This window comes from Malurus melanocephalus, unplaced genomic scaffold (genome assembly GCF_030028575.1).
Source record: "Malurus melanocephalus ecotype Western Australia unplaced genomic scaffold, MMel_1.1 scaffold_93, whole genome shotgun sequence".
Lineage (NCBI taxonomy): Eukaryota > Metazoa > Chordata > Aves > Passeriformes > Maluridae > Malurus > Malurus melanocephalus.
This window is the reverse complement of record NW_026623325.1, coordinates 506,735-522,305: the sequence shown is the minus strand read 5'-3', so window position 1 is coordinate 522,305 and position 15,571 is coordinate 506,735. Positions and strand designations below refer to the sequence as shown.

At 39.8% G+C, this 15,571-nt stretch overlaps 1 protein-coding gene across 1 annotated transcript in view; it reads right to left on the bottom strand.

The window, feature by feature from the left end:
* ZC3H12C (zinc finger CCCH-type containing 12C) overlaps positions 1-15,571 on the bottom strand; it is a 32,309-nt gene that overhangs the window by 11,147 nt on the left and 5,591 nt on the right. The window contains exons 2-3 of the mRNA XM_057368473.1: positions 12,893-13,659; positions 618-757 (exon numbers count right to left, since the gene is read on the bottom strand). Of these exons, the coding sequence (XP_057224456.1) occupies positions 618-757; positions 12,893-13,587 (835 nt within the window). The 5' untranslated portion in view covers positions 13,588-13,659. The remainder of the gene's footprint in view (positions 1-617; positions 758-12,892; positions 13,660-15,571) is intronic.

The window sequence follows — 15,571 nt, the reverse complement described above, 5'->3', positions numbered from 1 at the left end:
CCGTTCCTCTTCCCCAAGTTTTAGGGGTTTTTTAACCCCCAATGCCTTTCTATTTCAACTTTAGGGCAGATGGAGGATCCATCTCCAGMCTTTGCATAGAACATGTTAGCCTGATGAAGGAACAAACACCTCTACACCATTTTTTTTTCTAGATAAATACATTCAAAATTAAAATTTTCAAAAGTTGTCTACTTGTTAACAGTAATGACAAAGAGGGGAACCATTCCCTTTCTGTCTGGGTAATTCCCATAAAGCATGGGCAGTGACAGGCCAGCCTGACAGAATCTGCTCTCCACAAGAAATAATACCCAGCAAATTACTAACTTCAAACCGCTCTGCTACTAATGTTTCACGGACACAGCATATTTTAAAAAAGGCAATTACATTCTTCAAGAAGTAAGTAGCAACGTTAATGCAAACTTGAGCAGATGAGCAGAACAGAACACGAGGGCTTGGAGTAGGCATTGCTTTGTCTTTTTGCTGTAAATTGCAATGAAGTTGACACCGAAGATACTTTCTCTTACAGCCTTTCATTGTTAAAGGTTTGTTCATTTGAGCAGTAGCACTCATGCTGTGCAAAGCACTGAACAAACAAGAAAAGATGGAACAGAGCTTACCTGTTATAAGAGCATCTGGTCTTGACTGTTCTTTTCTCCATGCTGGCACAAACACAGTAACATCCTTGTGGCCTCTTTCCAAAAACCAGTCTACTGCCAACTTGATTCCTCGACAAGAAAATACTTCTTTGTTCCCATGGCTGAAACACACATTAAAATTCTTTATTAGATTACTTGGTTTTTCTATGACCATGTCAAAGCCATGCTCTTCGCTTGCTCCATGGTTTCTAAAGGCAGCTGGGAGTCTGTCTGAACCTTGATGTTTTGCAACCATCWTTTACAAAACAGTGTGGGAGAGGGCTACTAAGTCTGCTGAACATATTTATCACCTGTACGCAGATTTGACAAGTAAAGAAAAAATGTAAGCAAGGGCTTTAAAAAATCCTCATGACCCAAGCAATAGTAGCGGTGTAMCAGGCAGCTCAAAGACTTGATGAGGGAAAGCAGGAAGCCTGAAATACCAGCATGAGAGGGTAATGCATTTAGCAGATGAGCACTGGTGTGTATGGCAGCAGGGTAAGAGACAGCAAGGCCTGCTACAGGAGCTCTGTGCGGTCCCATATGAACAGGGAAAGAGAGAGGAGAAGACCTTTAAGCTGAAGGGGATGGCAGGCACTTGGCAGGACGAATTACGCAAACTGGAGAGACTGTCCAAAACCAACATGGCAAAACTAAGAATATGCTAAGTATGTACTTCAGACAGAKAAATTAACATGTATTAAAAAAACTGTGAAGAGACAATTAAGCAGAAACTGATCAGACACAAGCAAAACAAAATATGCGTGTCTGTTGTGCAATAACTGTCTGGGTACAGCAAGAGAGATAATTATGTCATTTTCTAAAGACAGACAAGTGTTTGCCCAACTTCTACATCTAGTTTCRGGCATGACATTATAAAAGACACAGGTGAAATGGAAACAATCCAAAAGAAAGTGGAGGAAAGACTGAAGAAAGCCCATTTAATTAATCTGAGGGGAAAAAGAGCAGCTTGTGGAAAAACAAACCAATCTTCCATGTATATGGAGTAATTAAAATGGAGGACAGCAATCAACCAGCAGGTRCCCATAGAAAGGTTCTGGGAGCAGGGAGAGGCAGGGTGGTTGCTGTGAAAAGTTTGGGATTGCCCAATGATGGGCACACCCAGCTCTAGCCAGCTCCACAGTRCAGGAGATGGGAATGAGGGAACACCAAGATGAGGAGGTCCTTCATGAGGAGCAGGTACACTCCCAGAGGGACTTGCAGACTGCAGAGAACAGGAAAAGTACAAGAAGGAAAGAGCAGCAGAGAAAAACTGTGACATTCTAAWCCCAGTCCCCTGCACTGCTCCCAGCTGTTCTGAAAGGACAGACTGCCACCTGCAGCTGTGACAAGGTGTAAAAGTGAGGCTAGTGGGGAGATAGTGGGAAGGACACAAGTCTGGAGTGAAGCAAGCCTGGAAAAGAAAAGAAGGTATTCCCCCTCAATGTTTGTCTTTTTTGTTTCCCAGTACATGGTTTGGAATKAAGTATTATATTTACTGGCTATAAATAAAATTGAATTCCCCAAGCTGAGTCTGCCTGACATAAAAAATTACTTGATGAGTGATCTCCCTGTCATTATTTYGACCCATGGGTTTTCTTCCTTCTGTTCCTCCTGTTTTCTCCCCCATTCTGCTGGGAGGTGGGGAACCACAGCCAACCCACTGCAGTCTGGGTAAGGACAGAAAACTCCTCAATTACCATAAAGAACAGTTAAGCACTATGTTAGTGAAAACTTTCTCCCTGATCTGTGTGACAGTCTGGCYGTGGATTTTGGGATCTTCTAATTGGACACTTTGCAGAACAAGTTAGACAGCTCCTCTGAAGCTAGTCTGGGTTCTCCATGCACAGGAGGTGACAAGCAATGTTTGTGAAGTCTCTTCCAATCCTGAAGCTCTGTGTGCAGCAGAAAAAACACAGGGGCATGGGAACAAGCCATCACCTTTCACTTGGSTGGCTCATCATGTATAGCAGGTACGCCACAAACTGCTTCCCAGAAGGGTAAAAGACAATTCTTTGCCTGTWATTTGTGAAGGGGATAATATCATGATGGATAGCCACAGGAATTTTAGAAGTTCCTTCTCCTTGCATGCCATGAGGTAAATAAAAACCAGGAAGTAAAATAAATAGTAACCAGGAAGTTACTTAAAAACTTTTTTCCCCCTCAGTAGGGAAATTTTAAGTACCTTCTATTTGCACCTTTCTAAAACATAGCACTGCTGTGTTTCTTTACGCTGAGGGATCTTGAGTAATTGTGCAATGGACAAAAYGCCAAGGTTAAAGTGGGAAAAAATTTGCAAAAATGTTCTGTTTCCAGAAGCCATGAAGGAGGTGGCATACACTTGCACCTGTGTCAAGAGAGAATGAGTCATGGCTAACACCTTTTACAAAGCATCATCTGCAGCAGAGGCTGCGCTGAAGGTCACAAATCWCAAACAAAAGGGAAAAAGACAAAAGGAAAAAGGGAAGTAAGAGCCCACTACCATTAACTGGATTTAACTGAAAAAGTGTCCTACTTCCTCTTCTAATGATACTGGCTGGAGACAGTACCTGCAAACATAAGCATATACTCTGATACTGCAATTGTTGCCAGCCATAACAATCAAAGCTTATAGATTTTAGCTGTCATGGGGTACTCGAAGGATAGTTTAAGCCCATATTCTGTGCCTATAGGGCTATACTAAGAACAGTCAGCAACAATATCCTGTTTAACTATGGTTATAGGCCTCTGCAGTAATGCATTTCCCATTTTCTATGATATGGTCACAGTAACATAATTTCTATGATACGATATCATAATAACACTAATAATAAAATACAGASCAATATTTTTCTAGGAATTGTTTTATACTATATAACTATTCTTGCACTTGTTTGGCTGCAAGAGTAGTGCTTCGTGTATTTCAAAGCTTAGCAGGAATGGGAAACCAAACCACACATAGATGTGACACACCTAAAGTGCACACGCACATATGCATAGCAAAAATAGCCAACAGTATTTCATCCATAGCCTAATTCCACCTTCCCTGGACAACAAATGATCAGGACTCTTGGTGCACATTCAGTGCCCAGGCAGCAGCATAAGGCCTCCTTTGGAAAGCCTGAGACAAGAGGTTACTGCTCGTGCTATCAGCAGGCTATGTRCAACCATAAACATATTGTAACCCATTTTAAAACAGTCATGAAGGGCTTGTTCCAGCGACTAAATTCTAGTGGAATCACTGTATGATGATTACTCTACACAGTCTCCATGGTTTCAAGTGGATAAACCCAATTTTCACTCCTGACAGAAAGTGGTGTGTTAGACTACATTTTAGCAACACTATGTTTCTTTTATGTTTTTCAACACTATGCCTGAGAAATAATTTCAGGAAAAAATCCTGGACTCTTCGAAAAAAATGGACTTTTTTCTTGCCCATTGCTTTCCATAAGGTTATAGTGCAGGCCATGCTTTTTAAGACAGAGGGAGGACCAGGCAGTTCAGCTCCTTAGTTTTCTCTAGCCTAATACAGACTATGAAAATTCTTTCACTCAGAACTGAAATTTTAAATATACTTAAACTGTATGAAACAGAAATGGGGAGTGCATTAAAATGCACATCAGCTATTTTGCTCTGCTGAGTAAGTGAGTTTATAACTTGTCTAAATCTTCACTCTTTTTTCCGCTCCTTTTCAGACACATGCCTAATCTGGGATCTGAGCGGATACAAATTCCAAGGTATTTAACTCATTAGTGAGAAAGTCTGTGAAAGAGATGTGCAATTAAAATTTGTTCTTTTGTTTTGTTGTTAYGCAGATTTGATGCTCTTCATTTTGCGATCTTTGTGCTTTATCAGCTTTATGATACGTCATAYGGTGAAAAGACTGATATCACACTACTGCTTCTGACTTCCTTCTTCTTAGTTGTAAAAGATGAGAAATGTTATTACTTCTCTGTCAAAAAAACCTTCTTCTAAAACTCTCTTTCCAATTATCAGGAATATGTGAAAACTCAGCTCAGTCAGGCTGACAGCTGCAGTCCTGGACGAGATAGTGGTGTATTGTACTTTGGTTATGCTTGCTGACTACGTTTCATCTACCACTCCCAGTTGCAAGATAAAGTAGATTCCTTTAGAAGCACCTATTTCTTCTTCACATCATGTATCAATGATTCTTTTTATCACCCCTTTTATATTTGGTCTGTTGATAGTTGTAGTTTTATTTTTAAATAAAATAAAGTAACATAATGTTTCTTRAGCAATAAATTCAATCAAGCATTTTCTAGGCTAGGAGAATTAGTAATAAGTATAAAACTTCTGATGACAGCACCTTTCATTTTCTCTGTTACCCTCCTAGACCCCAAACTAGATTTTCTAGTGACCATCTTGGAAAGACCTGTGGTACACACTATTAAAAGGCTGRTATGACACAGGGTCATATTTAGAATACTTGCAAGACTGCAAGGGTGCTCTAATACAACATTCAAACCAACAAAGACTTTGAAATTCTTTGAATTTCAGATTCTGAAAGCTACAGAAAACATACACACTGATGACAAGAGGTGAGGTCTACAATAACGTCTGCTGCAGTAGGTTTTTACACAACTGAAATCTGGACACATCCACACACTTCCCATGTAAAAGGATATTGACTAAAAGCAAGAACAAAACTAAACACCTACTTGCCTAGTATGAGTTACTACAGAGATACTATTTTCTTCTATCATATCATGGGAGAAAAATAGTATTCAGTCCATAGCACAGACAGACAAGGATTTCCACCCTGTGTCATATCAGTGACTCAGGACCCCGGCAGCTTGGTTTTCTAACTAGCCTCATCCCTTTTTAATTACTTTTTTAAAAAAGCTCTACTAATTCCCTAATCACATAAATCATTTGTTCCAAAGCATTTCTCAGTAACCTGAGCCTTCTATCAGTCCTGCATTTTTCTCTCTATATATGTATATTTTGGTGCCAACATGAAACAGAACAGTTCTCAAATATTTTTTCCCATTAGCCCATGACAAATTACTTCAATGCTTTGAGGTGTTTTAAGGAAAAGGAAGTTTTGGAAGCTGTCACATATTTCAAAATATCTTTTGCCTGTAGGCCTTGCAATGCTGGAACACTCTGCAAGAACAGCAGGCACTGTCACCGGCCAGAACTGCACGTGGGTCTGTGACTGAGCAAGAGCCACACACTCAGCACTCAGAGGTCAAACAGGCAAAAAGAAGCTACACTCAAAGCTGCCAGTGACCAGTTCCTATCCACGTGATTRTTACTTGCTAGAAAAGTATTTTTAYCTATTCCTTAAAATGACTTCTCGAAATAACCTAAGAAAAAAAAGACAGATAATGCTACTGAAAGATTAATGTCTGAATCAAGGTACCAAGACACAACCATGTCTACCAAACTCAGCAACACAATCGGAGGAGAAGCTCATGCACCTAAACTGTTTGTTAAAATAAAGAAGCAATTAAATTGCCACATGAAAACTCCAGATGGCACAGACAAGAGAACTGAGCCATCCGTTGGCTGACACAATTCGTAGTTGTGGAGAAAATTCTGTGTAGGCAGGGTATCAGTGAACCTTCTCCTACAGCCAAATGATCTGCCCCAGGGTAAACTCACAGGTCCAAGGCTCAGGTGCCTGAACAAAGATGTCTAATGCTTCTTAGGCACCTCAGTGACACTTCCTCCAGCTGAATGCCACTCCTGAATGGCACTGGGGGCTCTGCCTATGACAGTCAGGCCTGGGTGTTTCTGGTAACATCCACAGCTGGCAGGGTGTCTGGGCATGAAAGCTGGAAGAAAACTGTAAAATCCCTGTCGTAAGTGGGAGTGTATTTAGCTAAAAACCAAGTCCCCAAATCAGAATTTTACTCTCCCCCAAAAAAACCTAAGTACACTATTTAACTCATGGTACATTTTCCTTTGTGCAAAGATACACAGTCAAGGACTATTTAAATATACAGGCCAGGGTTTTCCAGAAAGAGAAGCTGAAACGCATCACTTCCATGGCCTCGGAATCCTAAAGGTGAAGTTTTCAGAACAACCTAATTGCTCAAAACAAGACTAATTTATTTCGATCTGCAAATCAAGATGGCACATGATCAAAGTACTTTGATTCTTTTGCCTATGAACTTCTGAAAGTTGTTTAAAAATAGTAAAAAAGCAACTAAAATATAAAATATGGTTATCAGTGTTATCTTCATGTTACACTCTCTATAGGCACAGCAGACTTCTGCCAGTATGTTTTCAGCATAAAGTTTTATATATATATTTGAAACATTCTTTTCACAGTCACCAAAAAAGTCTGAAGGCACCCAGGATACCCAGGGAAATTCATATGGAATTGAAACAAATGAATAAAAGTTATCATTTTCGCTGTCTGTCCTTGTAACTAACTTTGTTCTTTATTCCTTACTTTGACTCCAGCAAAGAAAAGTATCACAGCAATAACCAATTTTAAGCCACTTTCAACATCCCAGCCTTATACTTCAAAAGGACAAGCAAAGGCCAAGGACTGTGCAAATTCACTGCCATATATTTCTCTCTTCAGAAGGAACTCCTTTGCTCTCAACCTTAGCACAAAAAGAAGTCTTAAAACAAAGGGACAAAAGAGAACCTCAAAATCTTGCCTCTGCTGCCTCACGGGGAAATAGGACCTTCCCCTCTAGATCCCAAACTGGGGAGGCTCAGCAGAGAAAGCTGGGGATTTGTGAAGAACAGATCCAAGAACTCAGTGGACCAGATAGATGTAGGGGTGACAGTGATGACAAAGAATTGACAATATGCTGTTGTTAGATGGATAGAGATCACTTTGTTTTGCTTACCTCAATTATGTAAAAGAAAAATTTAGAGTAGCTAAAACCTCACCACACGGGGTGGGGAAATACAAAATAACTCAGCTTACACTAAATAAGGTCCTGAGTGCATTTTTATGGAAGACAAATGCCTCTCTCTCACATGGACCAAGGTTCTAAATTAAGATTTTGCATTACAGTATTATGCATGATGCAGAACATACATGCAGAACACCCAACTCACCTTATGAAGCAGGGTTAGGAATACATAGTTCTCTGGAAAGCTGACAGAGGTCACTGCTTGGGTACAGAACGACTGAATTCTGGGTCCTATCCCTTAGTTCAGCCTCATTCCCTGCTGCGGGAAGGGTCTATTAGAAAATCTGCAATAGTTCTAGAAGATTATCTAATTCACTGTTCAGCTCTGATTTTAAGTTTATGCACACACAGAAAAATTGATCTCATCTCTAACAGCATTCTAACAAAAGAYTTAGCCTGTGTTTAAGGCTTAAACTGGGCATATTTCCTCTTCTGGAAAAAAGATTAGGTAAACACCAAGAAAAGCAGAATAACAAAACAAGACTAGATTTAAAGTATACTATAGAAACAAACTAGCAATTCTTCAAGTCATAGCCTGCAAAAGCCTCCTTTYTCCAATTCAGGTGAAAGAGGGTGTCTGTTTTTAGAACTTCAACCAATTCATATTCTTTGGACCACACTGGAGCTTTAAACTTGATATCCACAAGATGCATTTGATCACTCATTTTCAGTTTAAGGCACAAATGACAAGCAATGCCGTATGAAAGTTTAAGGAAAGCTTTCCAAGTCCTATCTAAAGGCAGAAAAATTGAATGTTCAGTTTTTCTTAATCTACAGTTTGCTAAAGCAGCTTGTAACRGGAGTAGTCACCAGACCAGACTGACATACATGCTGGCTCTGGTTTGCCACAGTACACTGTTCTGACCCAAGCCTTTTTCTGTGCTGCTCTCAGTGAATTCACAAATCCACATACCATCAGTTGATTAGATGCAACCAACTCCACAAATATGAAYGTCCAGTCCCATAATCAGACATATCCTTCCTCCTTTGTGTCAGACCTAGCGGTTCTCTCAATGACAAAAACATTAGGTTATGTTTACATGCCTAATGGAAAAAGAATCCTTTCTGATTCCACCTGATCTGAATTAGGAAGCTGAATTAACTCATTTTGCAGCCACCCAGTCATTACATGAGACASAGGTAAGAAAGCATCCTTGGCAGTGGGATAGAGGCAAGGCTGAAAGTAAATCACTCCATGTCACTCACTGGATCTTTTGTGAAACTACATCCTTAATTAGTCATGGAATGGAGATACAGGGCAGCTCAGTGTTTGATCCTTCCAGAAGAGGACAGCTGTYTCATCCTACTTGTATTACTGGACGTCAGTCACCTTAATCTTCTCCACAAAACTTTCCCTTCCCCATCAGATACATCCTTCAAATGAAAATTAGTAGCTGCTATATAGAATAATTCTAATAGTAAATGGTATCAAGTATGTATATTACAACACCATGGGAATAAGAATATAGATCACAGTCTAGCCATTCCTGTGATAATAGATGAGAAAGCTTCCAAGAACACCTCTAAAAAGACTATCTACAGTCTTGCTTAGGGCACAGGCCCATCTTCCTTTAGCAATTCCAAAGTGAACTCATCAGCCACAGCTTGGAAGAGCAAAGAGGAAAGACAATCCTGTGACAATTTATAGTTACTCATAATAGGAGCCTGGACCTTTAGACACAGAAATCTGAAGAAGACTGAACTGCAGGTAAACTCCTGTCTCTCCTGCACTGCACTGGACATTGCTCTTTTACATGTAAAAGCTGAATTCATTCCAGTATTTGAAGTGCTTAGTTACTATTACCTATTTTCTTGAAGGGAAAAGGACAGATCCTGTGGGTAAACTGATTGTGCAATTGGTGTCAGCAGCTGAGACTCATCTTTCACACTCACACACACAAACATGCGGGACGGGCTTTCCTAATCAAGGACTGATTTCTAGAAAAGGTGTGAGGCACTGGACCAACAGCCAGCTGGCAAACATGCTTTTTTTCTGACCAATACAGCAAGGCATGAGCAATCCAGGAAGTTTCTGGAGTGCATTTGCAGCCACTTCTTAACATGGGTGACTGAAGAGCCAACAAGTGAACCAGCTGGGCCTCATACTTAGAAACAAAAGAGAATGAGACTGAGATGGGAAAGTCAGGGGCAGCCTTTGCTGCAACGACCATGAGAAGCAGATCCTGCAAAGAGCGAGCAAGACAAAAAGCAGGATTATAACATCTGAATTCAGGAGAGCAGATTTTGGCCTATGCAGCAGAATTCCACACAGAGAGGAGTGCACAGGAGAGATGATGGATTTTTCAAGGATCAGCCATGCCAAGCTCAACAGTGGCCCACAGATATGTGCAGGAAATTAGTCAAGACTTTCCTTCAGCCCACGTTTGGGAACACTGAAATGGGATGTTGCCAGGCTGCTGGCCCCTGACGGATGTTGAGGGAACTGGATAATTGTAAGACCTCTCTTGGCAATTTTAGAAAGGGYATGACGATTGGGGATATTCCTAAGGTCCAGAAAAGGGCAAATATCCCTTCCATTTTCAAGGGGGGCAAGAAAAATAATTCAGGGTGTTACAAAGCTGGTTAGCCTCACTTTGATCCCTACAAAGGTGATGGAGCAAATTGTYCTGCAAACTCTTTCTGTATGTAGATTGGATGAGGGTGACTGGGAACAGTCAGCATGCATTTGTGAAGGAGAAATATACTTAACCAGCCTCATAGCCTTTTATGGTGAGATGACTTGTTCAGTGGATGAGTAGAGCAGTGGACAGTTTATTGTGGCTTTCACAAAGCTTCTGACAGCTTTGCTCTCGTAACAGCCTTCTCTTACCACAGCCTCACTGACAGGATGTTGGGGCAAGGTAAGAGAATAGAGAGCTGGACTGAAATCTGACTGAACTGCTGCACTCTAAGGGTTATGAGTAGTGGCATAAAGTCCAGCTGAAGGTCAGTCAGTATCTGTGTACCCCAGGGACTGACATAGGAGAATGCATTGCTGAACATCTTCATAATGACCTAGATAATAGGACAGAGTCCACCCTCAGCAAGTCCGCAGAAGATGCTCAGCTGGGAAGAGAACACCAGATGGGTGTACTCTCATTCAGAGGGACCCTGGTCAGGGCAGAGAAAGAGGCCAACAGCTACCTCAGCAGGTGCAACAGAAGGGAATGCCAACCCCACAGCTGGGGAGRACTAACGCTAACCATCAGGTTAGGGGGCTGACCTACCCTGAAAGCAACTCTCAAGTGAGGGACATTGGGGTTCTCGTGAACACCACTGATCATGGCAGCAATGAGCATTTGCAGCACACAAAGCCAACTTCCTCCTGGGCTGTGTTAGGAAAAGTGCTGGCAGCAGGTCGAGGGAGGGGATCCTTCCCGTCTACTCACACATCTGCAGTGATGGGTTCAGTTCTGGGCTACCCCAYATAAGAGACACAGACAATACTGGAAAAGGCCAGTGAAGGACAAACACATTAATCAAGGGAGTGGAGCACCTTTCATACAAGGAGGAGAGGCTGAGAGGTCTGGGACTGTGTAGCCTAGAGAAGAGAAGGCTTGTGAAGATCTTATCCATGCGTCTAAATAGCTGATGGGAAGAACTAAAGGGAACAGAAACTGACTTCTCATTGGTGTCCAGTAACAGAACAAGAGGCAATGGACACAAAATAGAATACAAGAAATGTTATTTAAACATAAAATAAGGAAACTTTGTTACAATGAGGGCATTCAAACACTGGCCCGGGGAATATGTCAAGTCTTCATCTCCTTAGAGACATCTGAAACTCAACTTGACATGGCCTTGAACTGATATGGTTCTGTGTAGGAGATCTCCAAAGGTCCATTCCAAATTGAATGATTCTGAGATTTYATTTGGTAGAAAACAAGTAAAGACCTGCTATTTTAATTCTTGGATACAGAACAACTGTTCTATTAACAGATTTAATCTGTCCTAAGGCCCTGCAGAATGTATCACATACATTCATATTTGGTTCATTTGAYGCAGGTGTCAAGAAAGTGAACTGAACATAGGAAGGCAGATCCTAAATATTTATGCTAATAGCTGAATAAACATCAGGAAAACTGACAGATTTGGAGCTAATTCTGGAATGTGTTCAGTACAGTTTGTAGGAGAAGCTGAACCTAAGTCCACCCACCAAGTSTGAGCCGTGCTAACTAGCTAACACACAASTGTTTTGGATTTATGTGAAGTACAATAAAAACCTGTTTTAGAAGTCTCTGAATAACTTCTTGGTTGAGTGCCACAATTGTGTTTGTTCAACTGGACATGCCTCTTCTACAGCTCAAGTTGAACCAAGAGATAAGGAATGACACAACCAGCAGAAAAAACTCATAGGAATACACCRTATTGAAAAAATAATATCCTTGCCTTATGGGCTAACTCCTCTACTTCAAAAAACAAAACCCATCATGTTGGCATGAATAAGTGGTATATTTACATTTCGTTTTAAAAAGCTTCATTTAAAGAGAATTAACTTGATTAGAACCTAAAAAAAAAATCCCCTGGAAATGCCAGGGTTTTTTTTAGCCCAGGAAAGTCTTGCATTAAGCTAATGAAAAACACATAAAGTTGCCAGAAAACTAAAACTGACCTTCTAAACCTTGGTGTTAGTAATCGGATAATCCTTACAATTTACTGAAACAGTTCCTAATTAATTTATCGTTCAATCATTTACATTGCCACAAAACCCTAATATCTTAGCATGTCTCTCTACCATTTCTTTCTCTTTAATCACTACTGAAGCATGAACCTCTCACCTTCACAGCAAGTTTCTTGTGCACCCAGATTAATGGATCAAGATCAGTGAATACTGTAGGTAAATCTGCGAGCATATAGGTGAAAGTCATCTCTSACACACTAATCTCAACAATTAAAGGCAATAAAATCTAACTCCAAAACTGATAACCAAGACCAGTGTTATGGGCAGATCAGTTCTCACAGATTAACCAACCAAGAATTATCCCTTAAGCTTCTTAACTCTACATTACTATTTTATAATCTTAATGAATCTTACACTTTCTATAACTTCCTGAATGTAAACTGCATCCAGCAATTGCTTGCAGCAATGGTGACTACCAAAAATGAAGGAGTAGACTGGTAGTGAGGAGAGATTTGCTATCTGCCTGCAAAGGGAGATTGGCATTAACCTCTGGTTGTTCCAACAGTGAGTACACCACCGAGGTCTTACAGACCTGTAGCCCAGTTACAAGAGTGGCACATGTGTGGTTGACAAACACATTTACAAGAGACCTTGCATTCAGTTTAAGGCAGTCACACCAAACATCAGTGCTTGAATGGGGCAAGACCCTTCTGTTTCCATTTAAATAAAAARGCAAAACCTTCATGGTCACATACCTCATTGCAACATTGCTGCCATCAATAACTATTGGCCTCAGGTTGTCTCCATCCTCTGTCACATCCTCCTGCAGTGGAGACTCTGACCTCTGAGACTCTATGGAAGACGCTTCACGCATTACACTAGTGTTAGCATTAGTTACAGTCTGATCAGTCTCAGTTTTATTCCCAAGTTTGACAAGTTCTCCCAAAATATCATTTATTAAAGCATCAGTACCAAGTTTATTTAGTACAAGTTGAACCTGCTCTTCTGAGTAACCCAACTTAAGTGCAAACTCCAGTTTGGTTTGATATTCTTTCACCACATCAGGAGGCTTTTTGACTTCCTTAGGTACTATCTGAGCCTCTTCTATCCTAAAGTCTTGCAAGATTCCATTTCTTTTTAGAATATGAGGCTCTAAGCAAGGAGATCGGCACAGCTGTCGGTGAGTCTTAGGCAACAAATGTGACTCCGATGCAGAATTATTCAGTCTCTCTGAATCATTATCAGAATTTGTGCTTTCTTCAGAGTCACAGCTGGAGCTTCCAGAAGTCTCTTCAGATGCTTCCTTTTCTATGTCTTCTTTCCTAGAATTAACCTTATCCATCGTTGGCTTCTCCGCCATCGACCAAGGTACAATTGCATTTATGTGTGTGCCAGTGCTCCCCACATAAAGGTGGCCTAAGTCATGCCCCAGATGATCCTTCAAGCCCATGAAGCTGCTGCATGTACTTGACTCCACTTTGCTGTTTTTCTTGTATTCCTGAATATAAAGTGTTCCGTATTCCTAAAGAGAAAACAAAAATGTTGCAACTGGTTACATGCTTTACTTGTTTTCTATTTTCTTGCTGCTTCCTCAGAACTGMATTTATTCTCTCGCAGCAGAGAAACAGGACTTTTTCCTTTTTTTAAACATGGAAGACTTCTTGTGGGAAAAACCCTTCCTAAGGAACATCAAAAGCTAAGTGGATAAATAACTGATCATCTGTCTTCTGAGTGTATCAGATGCTTTTACTTACAATTTCTAGAAATGGGTTTATGAAAGAACATGAAACCAAAGATTCMAAGTTTACCTACTGTAATGCGGAGACAAGAGTACGGTCATTACTTAAAAATAATGAGATTTTTCTTCTACCCTAAGATCATGTTGTAACAATGAAAAAAATGTGCCTATAAAATACAAGCACTAGAAAAGGTTTTCAAACTAAATACCTTAGACTATACTGAATATAAAGAAATTAGTGTAGTGCTAGATTATCTGGCTTATTAGTAACAGAAAACATGATTAAATAAAAACTTATTGGCCCTGAAAGACACTATCATTTCAACTGAATACACTCGAACTATTTCTGAATTCCCTTATAAAGTGATAATTAAATCAAGAAAGACTAATTGCTCTCAACAGAGTGTAGCATTACTAACACATACAGCATTTAGGGACATGGATTGATCTAACAGCCAATAAAGCCAATGGAAGTCTTTGCACTAATTCCAACAGACCATTCATCAAGTTAACAAGGCAACAAAATTAAAAACTGATTTCATCTCCTGACTTGTGCAAGCCTTTAGCTAAATCAAAACTATACCCATATAGATAAGAGTAATTTAGGAATAATGGAAGAAAAAAAGTTGCAGTTTTCTGGACTCCGTACACTTGCCATACCAGTTTTWCTGGAGGCATTTTGCACAACAGCAGTTATACAGAAGTTAGTTACCCATTTCATCACAAACAATTCTTCAACAACCTATATTTAAAGGCAGATTGCTACCTCTTTCCCTTACTTTGCTCTTCTAAACAGAAATCTTTGCTTACTGCTTCAATAGAGAAAATAAAACATAAATTATTTCTCATAAATAAAAATGGACCATATGGACCAATTGTACTGCAAGGTTGCCGTGAAAAAGAAGAATTTAAATTAAGGAAAGACTATGAAACAAAGAGTTCTTTCACACTTCCATCTTGTAAGGCAGAATATAAAGCAAGATATAGAGACAAAGGACTTCACTTGAACTTGACAGATACATTACATATATTTCATCAAGGAGAATATACTGAGAAAGAAAACATTATGTCAGACTATCTTGACCTATACTAATAGAAATTACAGGTATGTCTCATGAACAGTCAAAATTTCTGTTGGCAAATGCACTGACTCTTCAATCCCCTTGCAGGTGAGTATTTAAGAATAACCTAGTATTTTCAAAATACAGTATACTTTCCTCTTCTTAAAATAAAGATTTGAGARTGTGCACCAGAGAAATTCATCCAGGTTTAAGATCAGAGAGACTCAAACAAACAATCCAATCCATGCTTCAGTAAAAGTAGAATCTATAGGCAGTTAATGACAAGACTTGACTATTGTGGTAGAGTATTTTGGTTATGGGGTATAAAAACTTACTTTACCTAAGCTTTTGTAGTTAAAATAAATAAATATATATTATCTATCTTCAGGGCTTTCATCTCCAACACCTTGATCCAGACAAGACTGATAGGGAAGAAAACAAAGTTTTATTTAGATCATATCTTGCTAGAAGGCAGTAGGGCTGTAATTCTCAGGAAGTGTATTAATGAATATTGCCTTCTCTTAACTCAAAGCTTTGGGATTTCAAGCAACCCATAGATTAAACACAATGAGAATTTAGGAAATGGACCTCTTCACACTGATTTATTAACTAATAATACACTTGATAGTACAGAG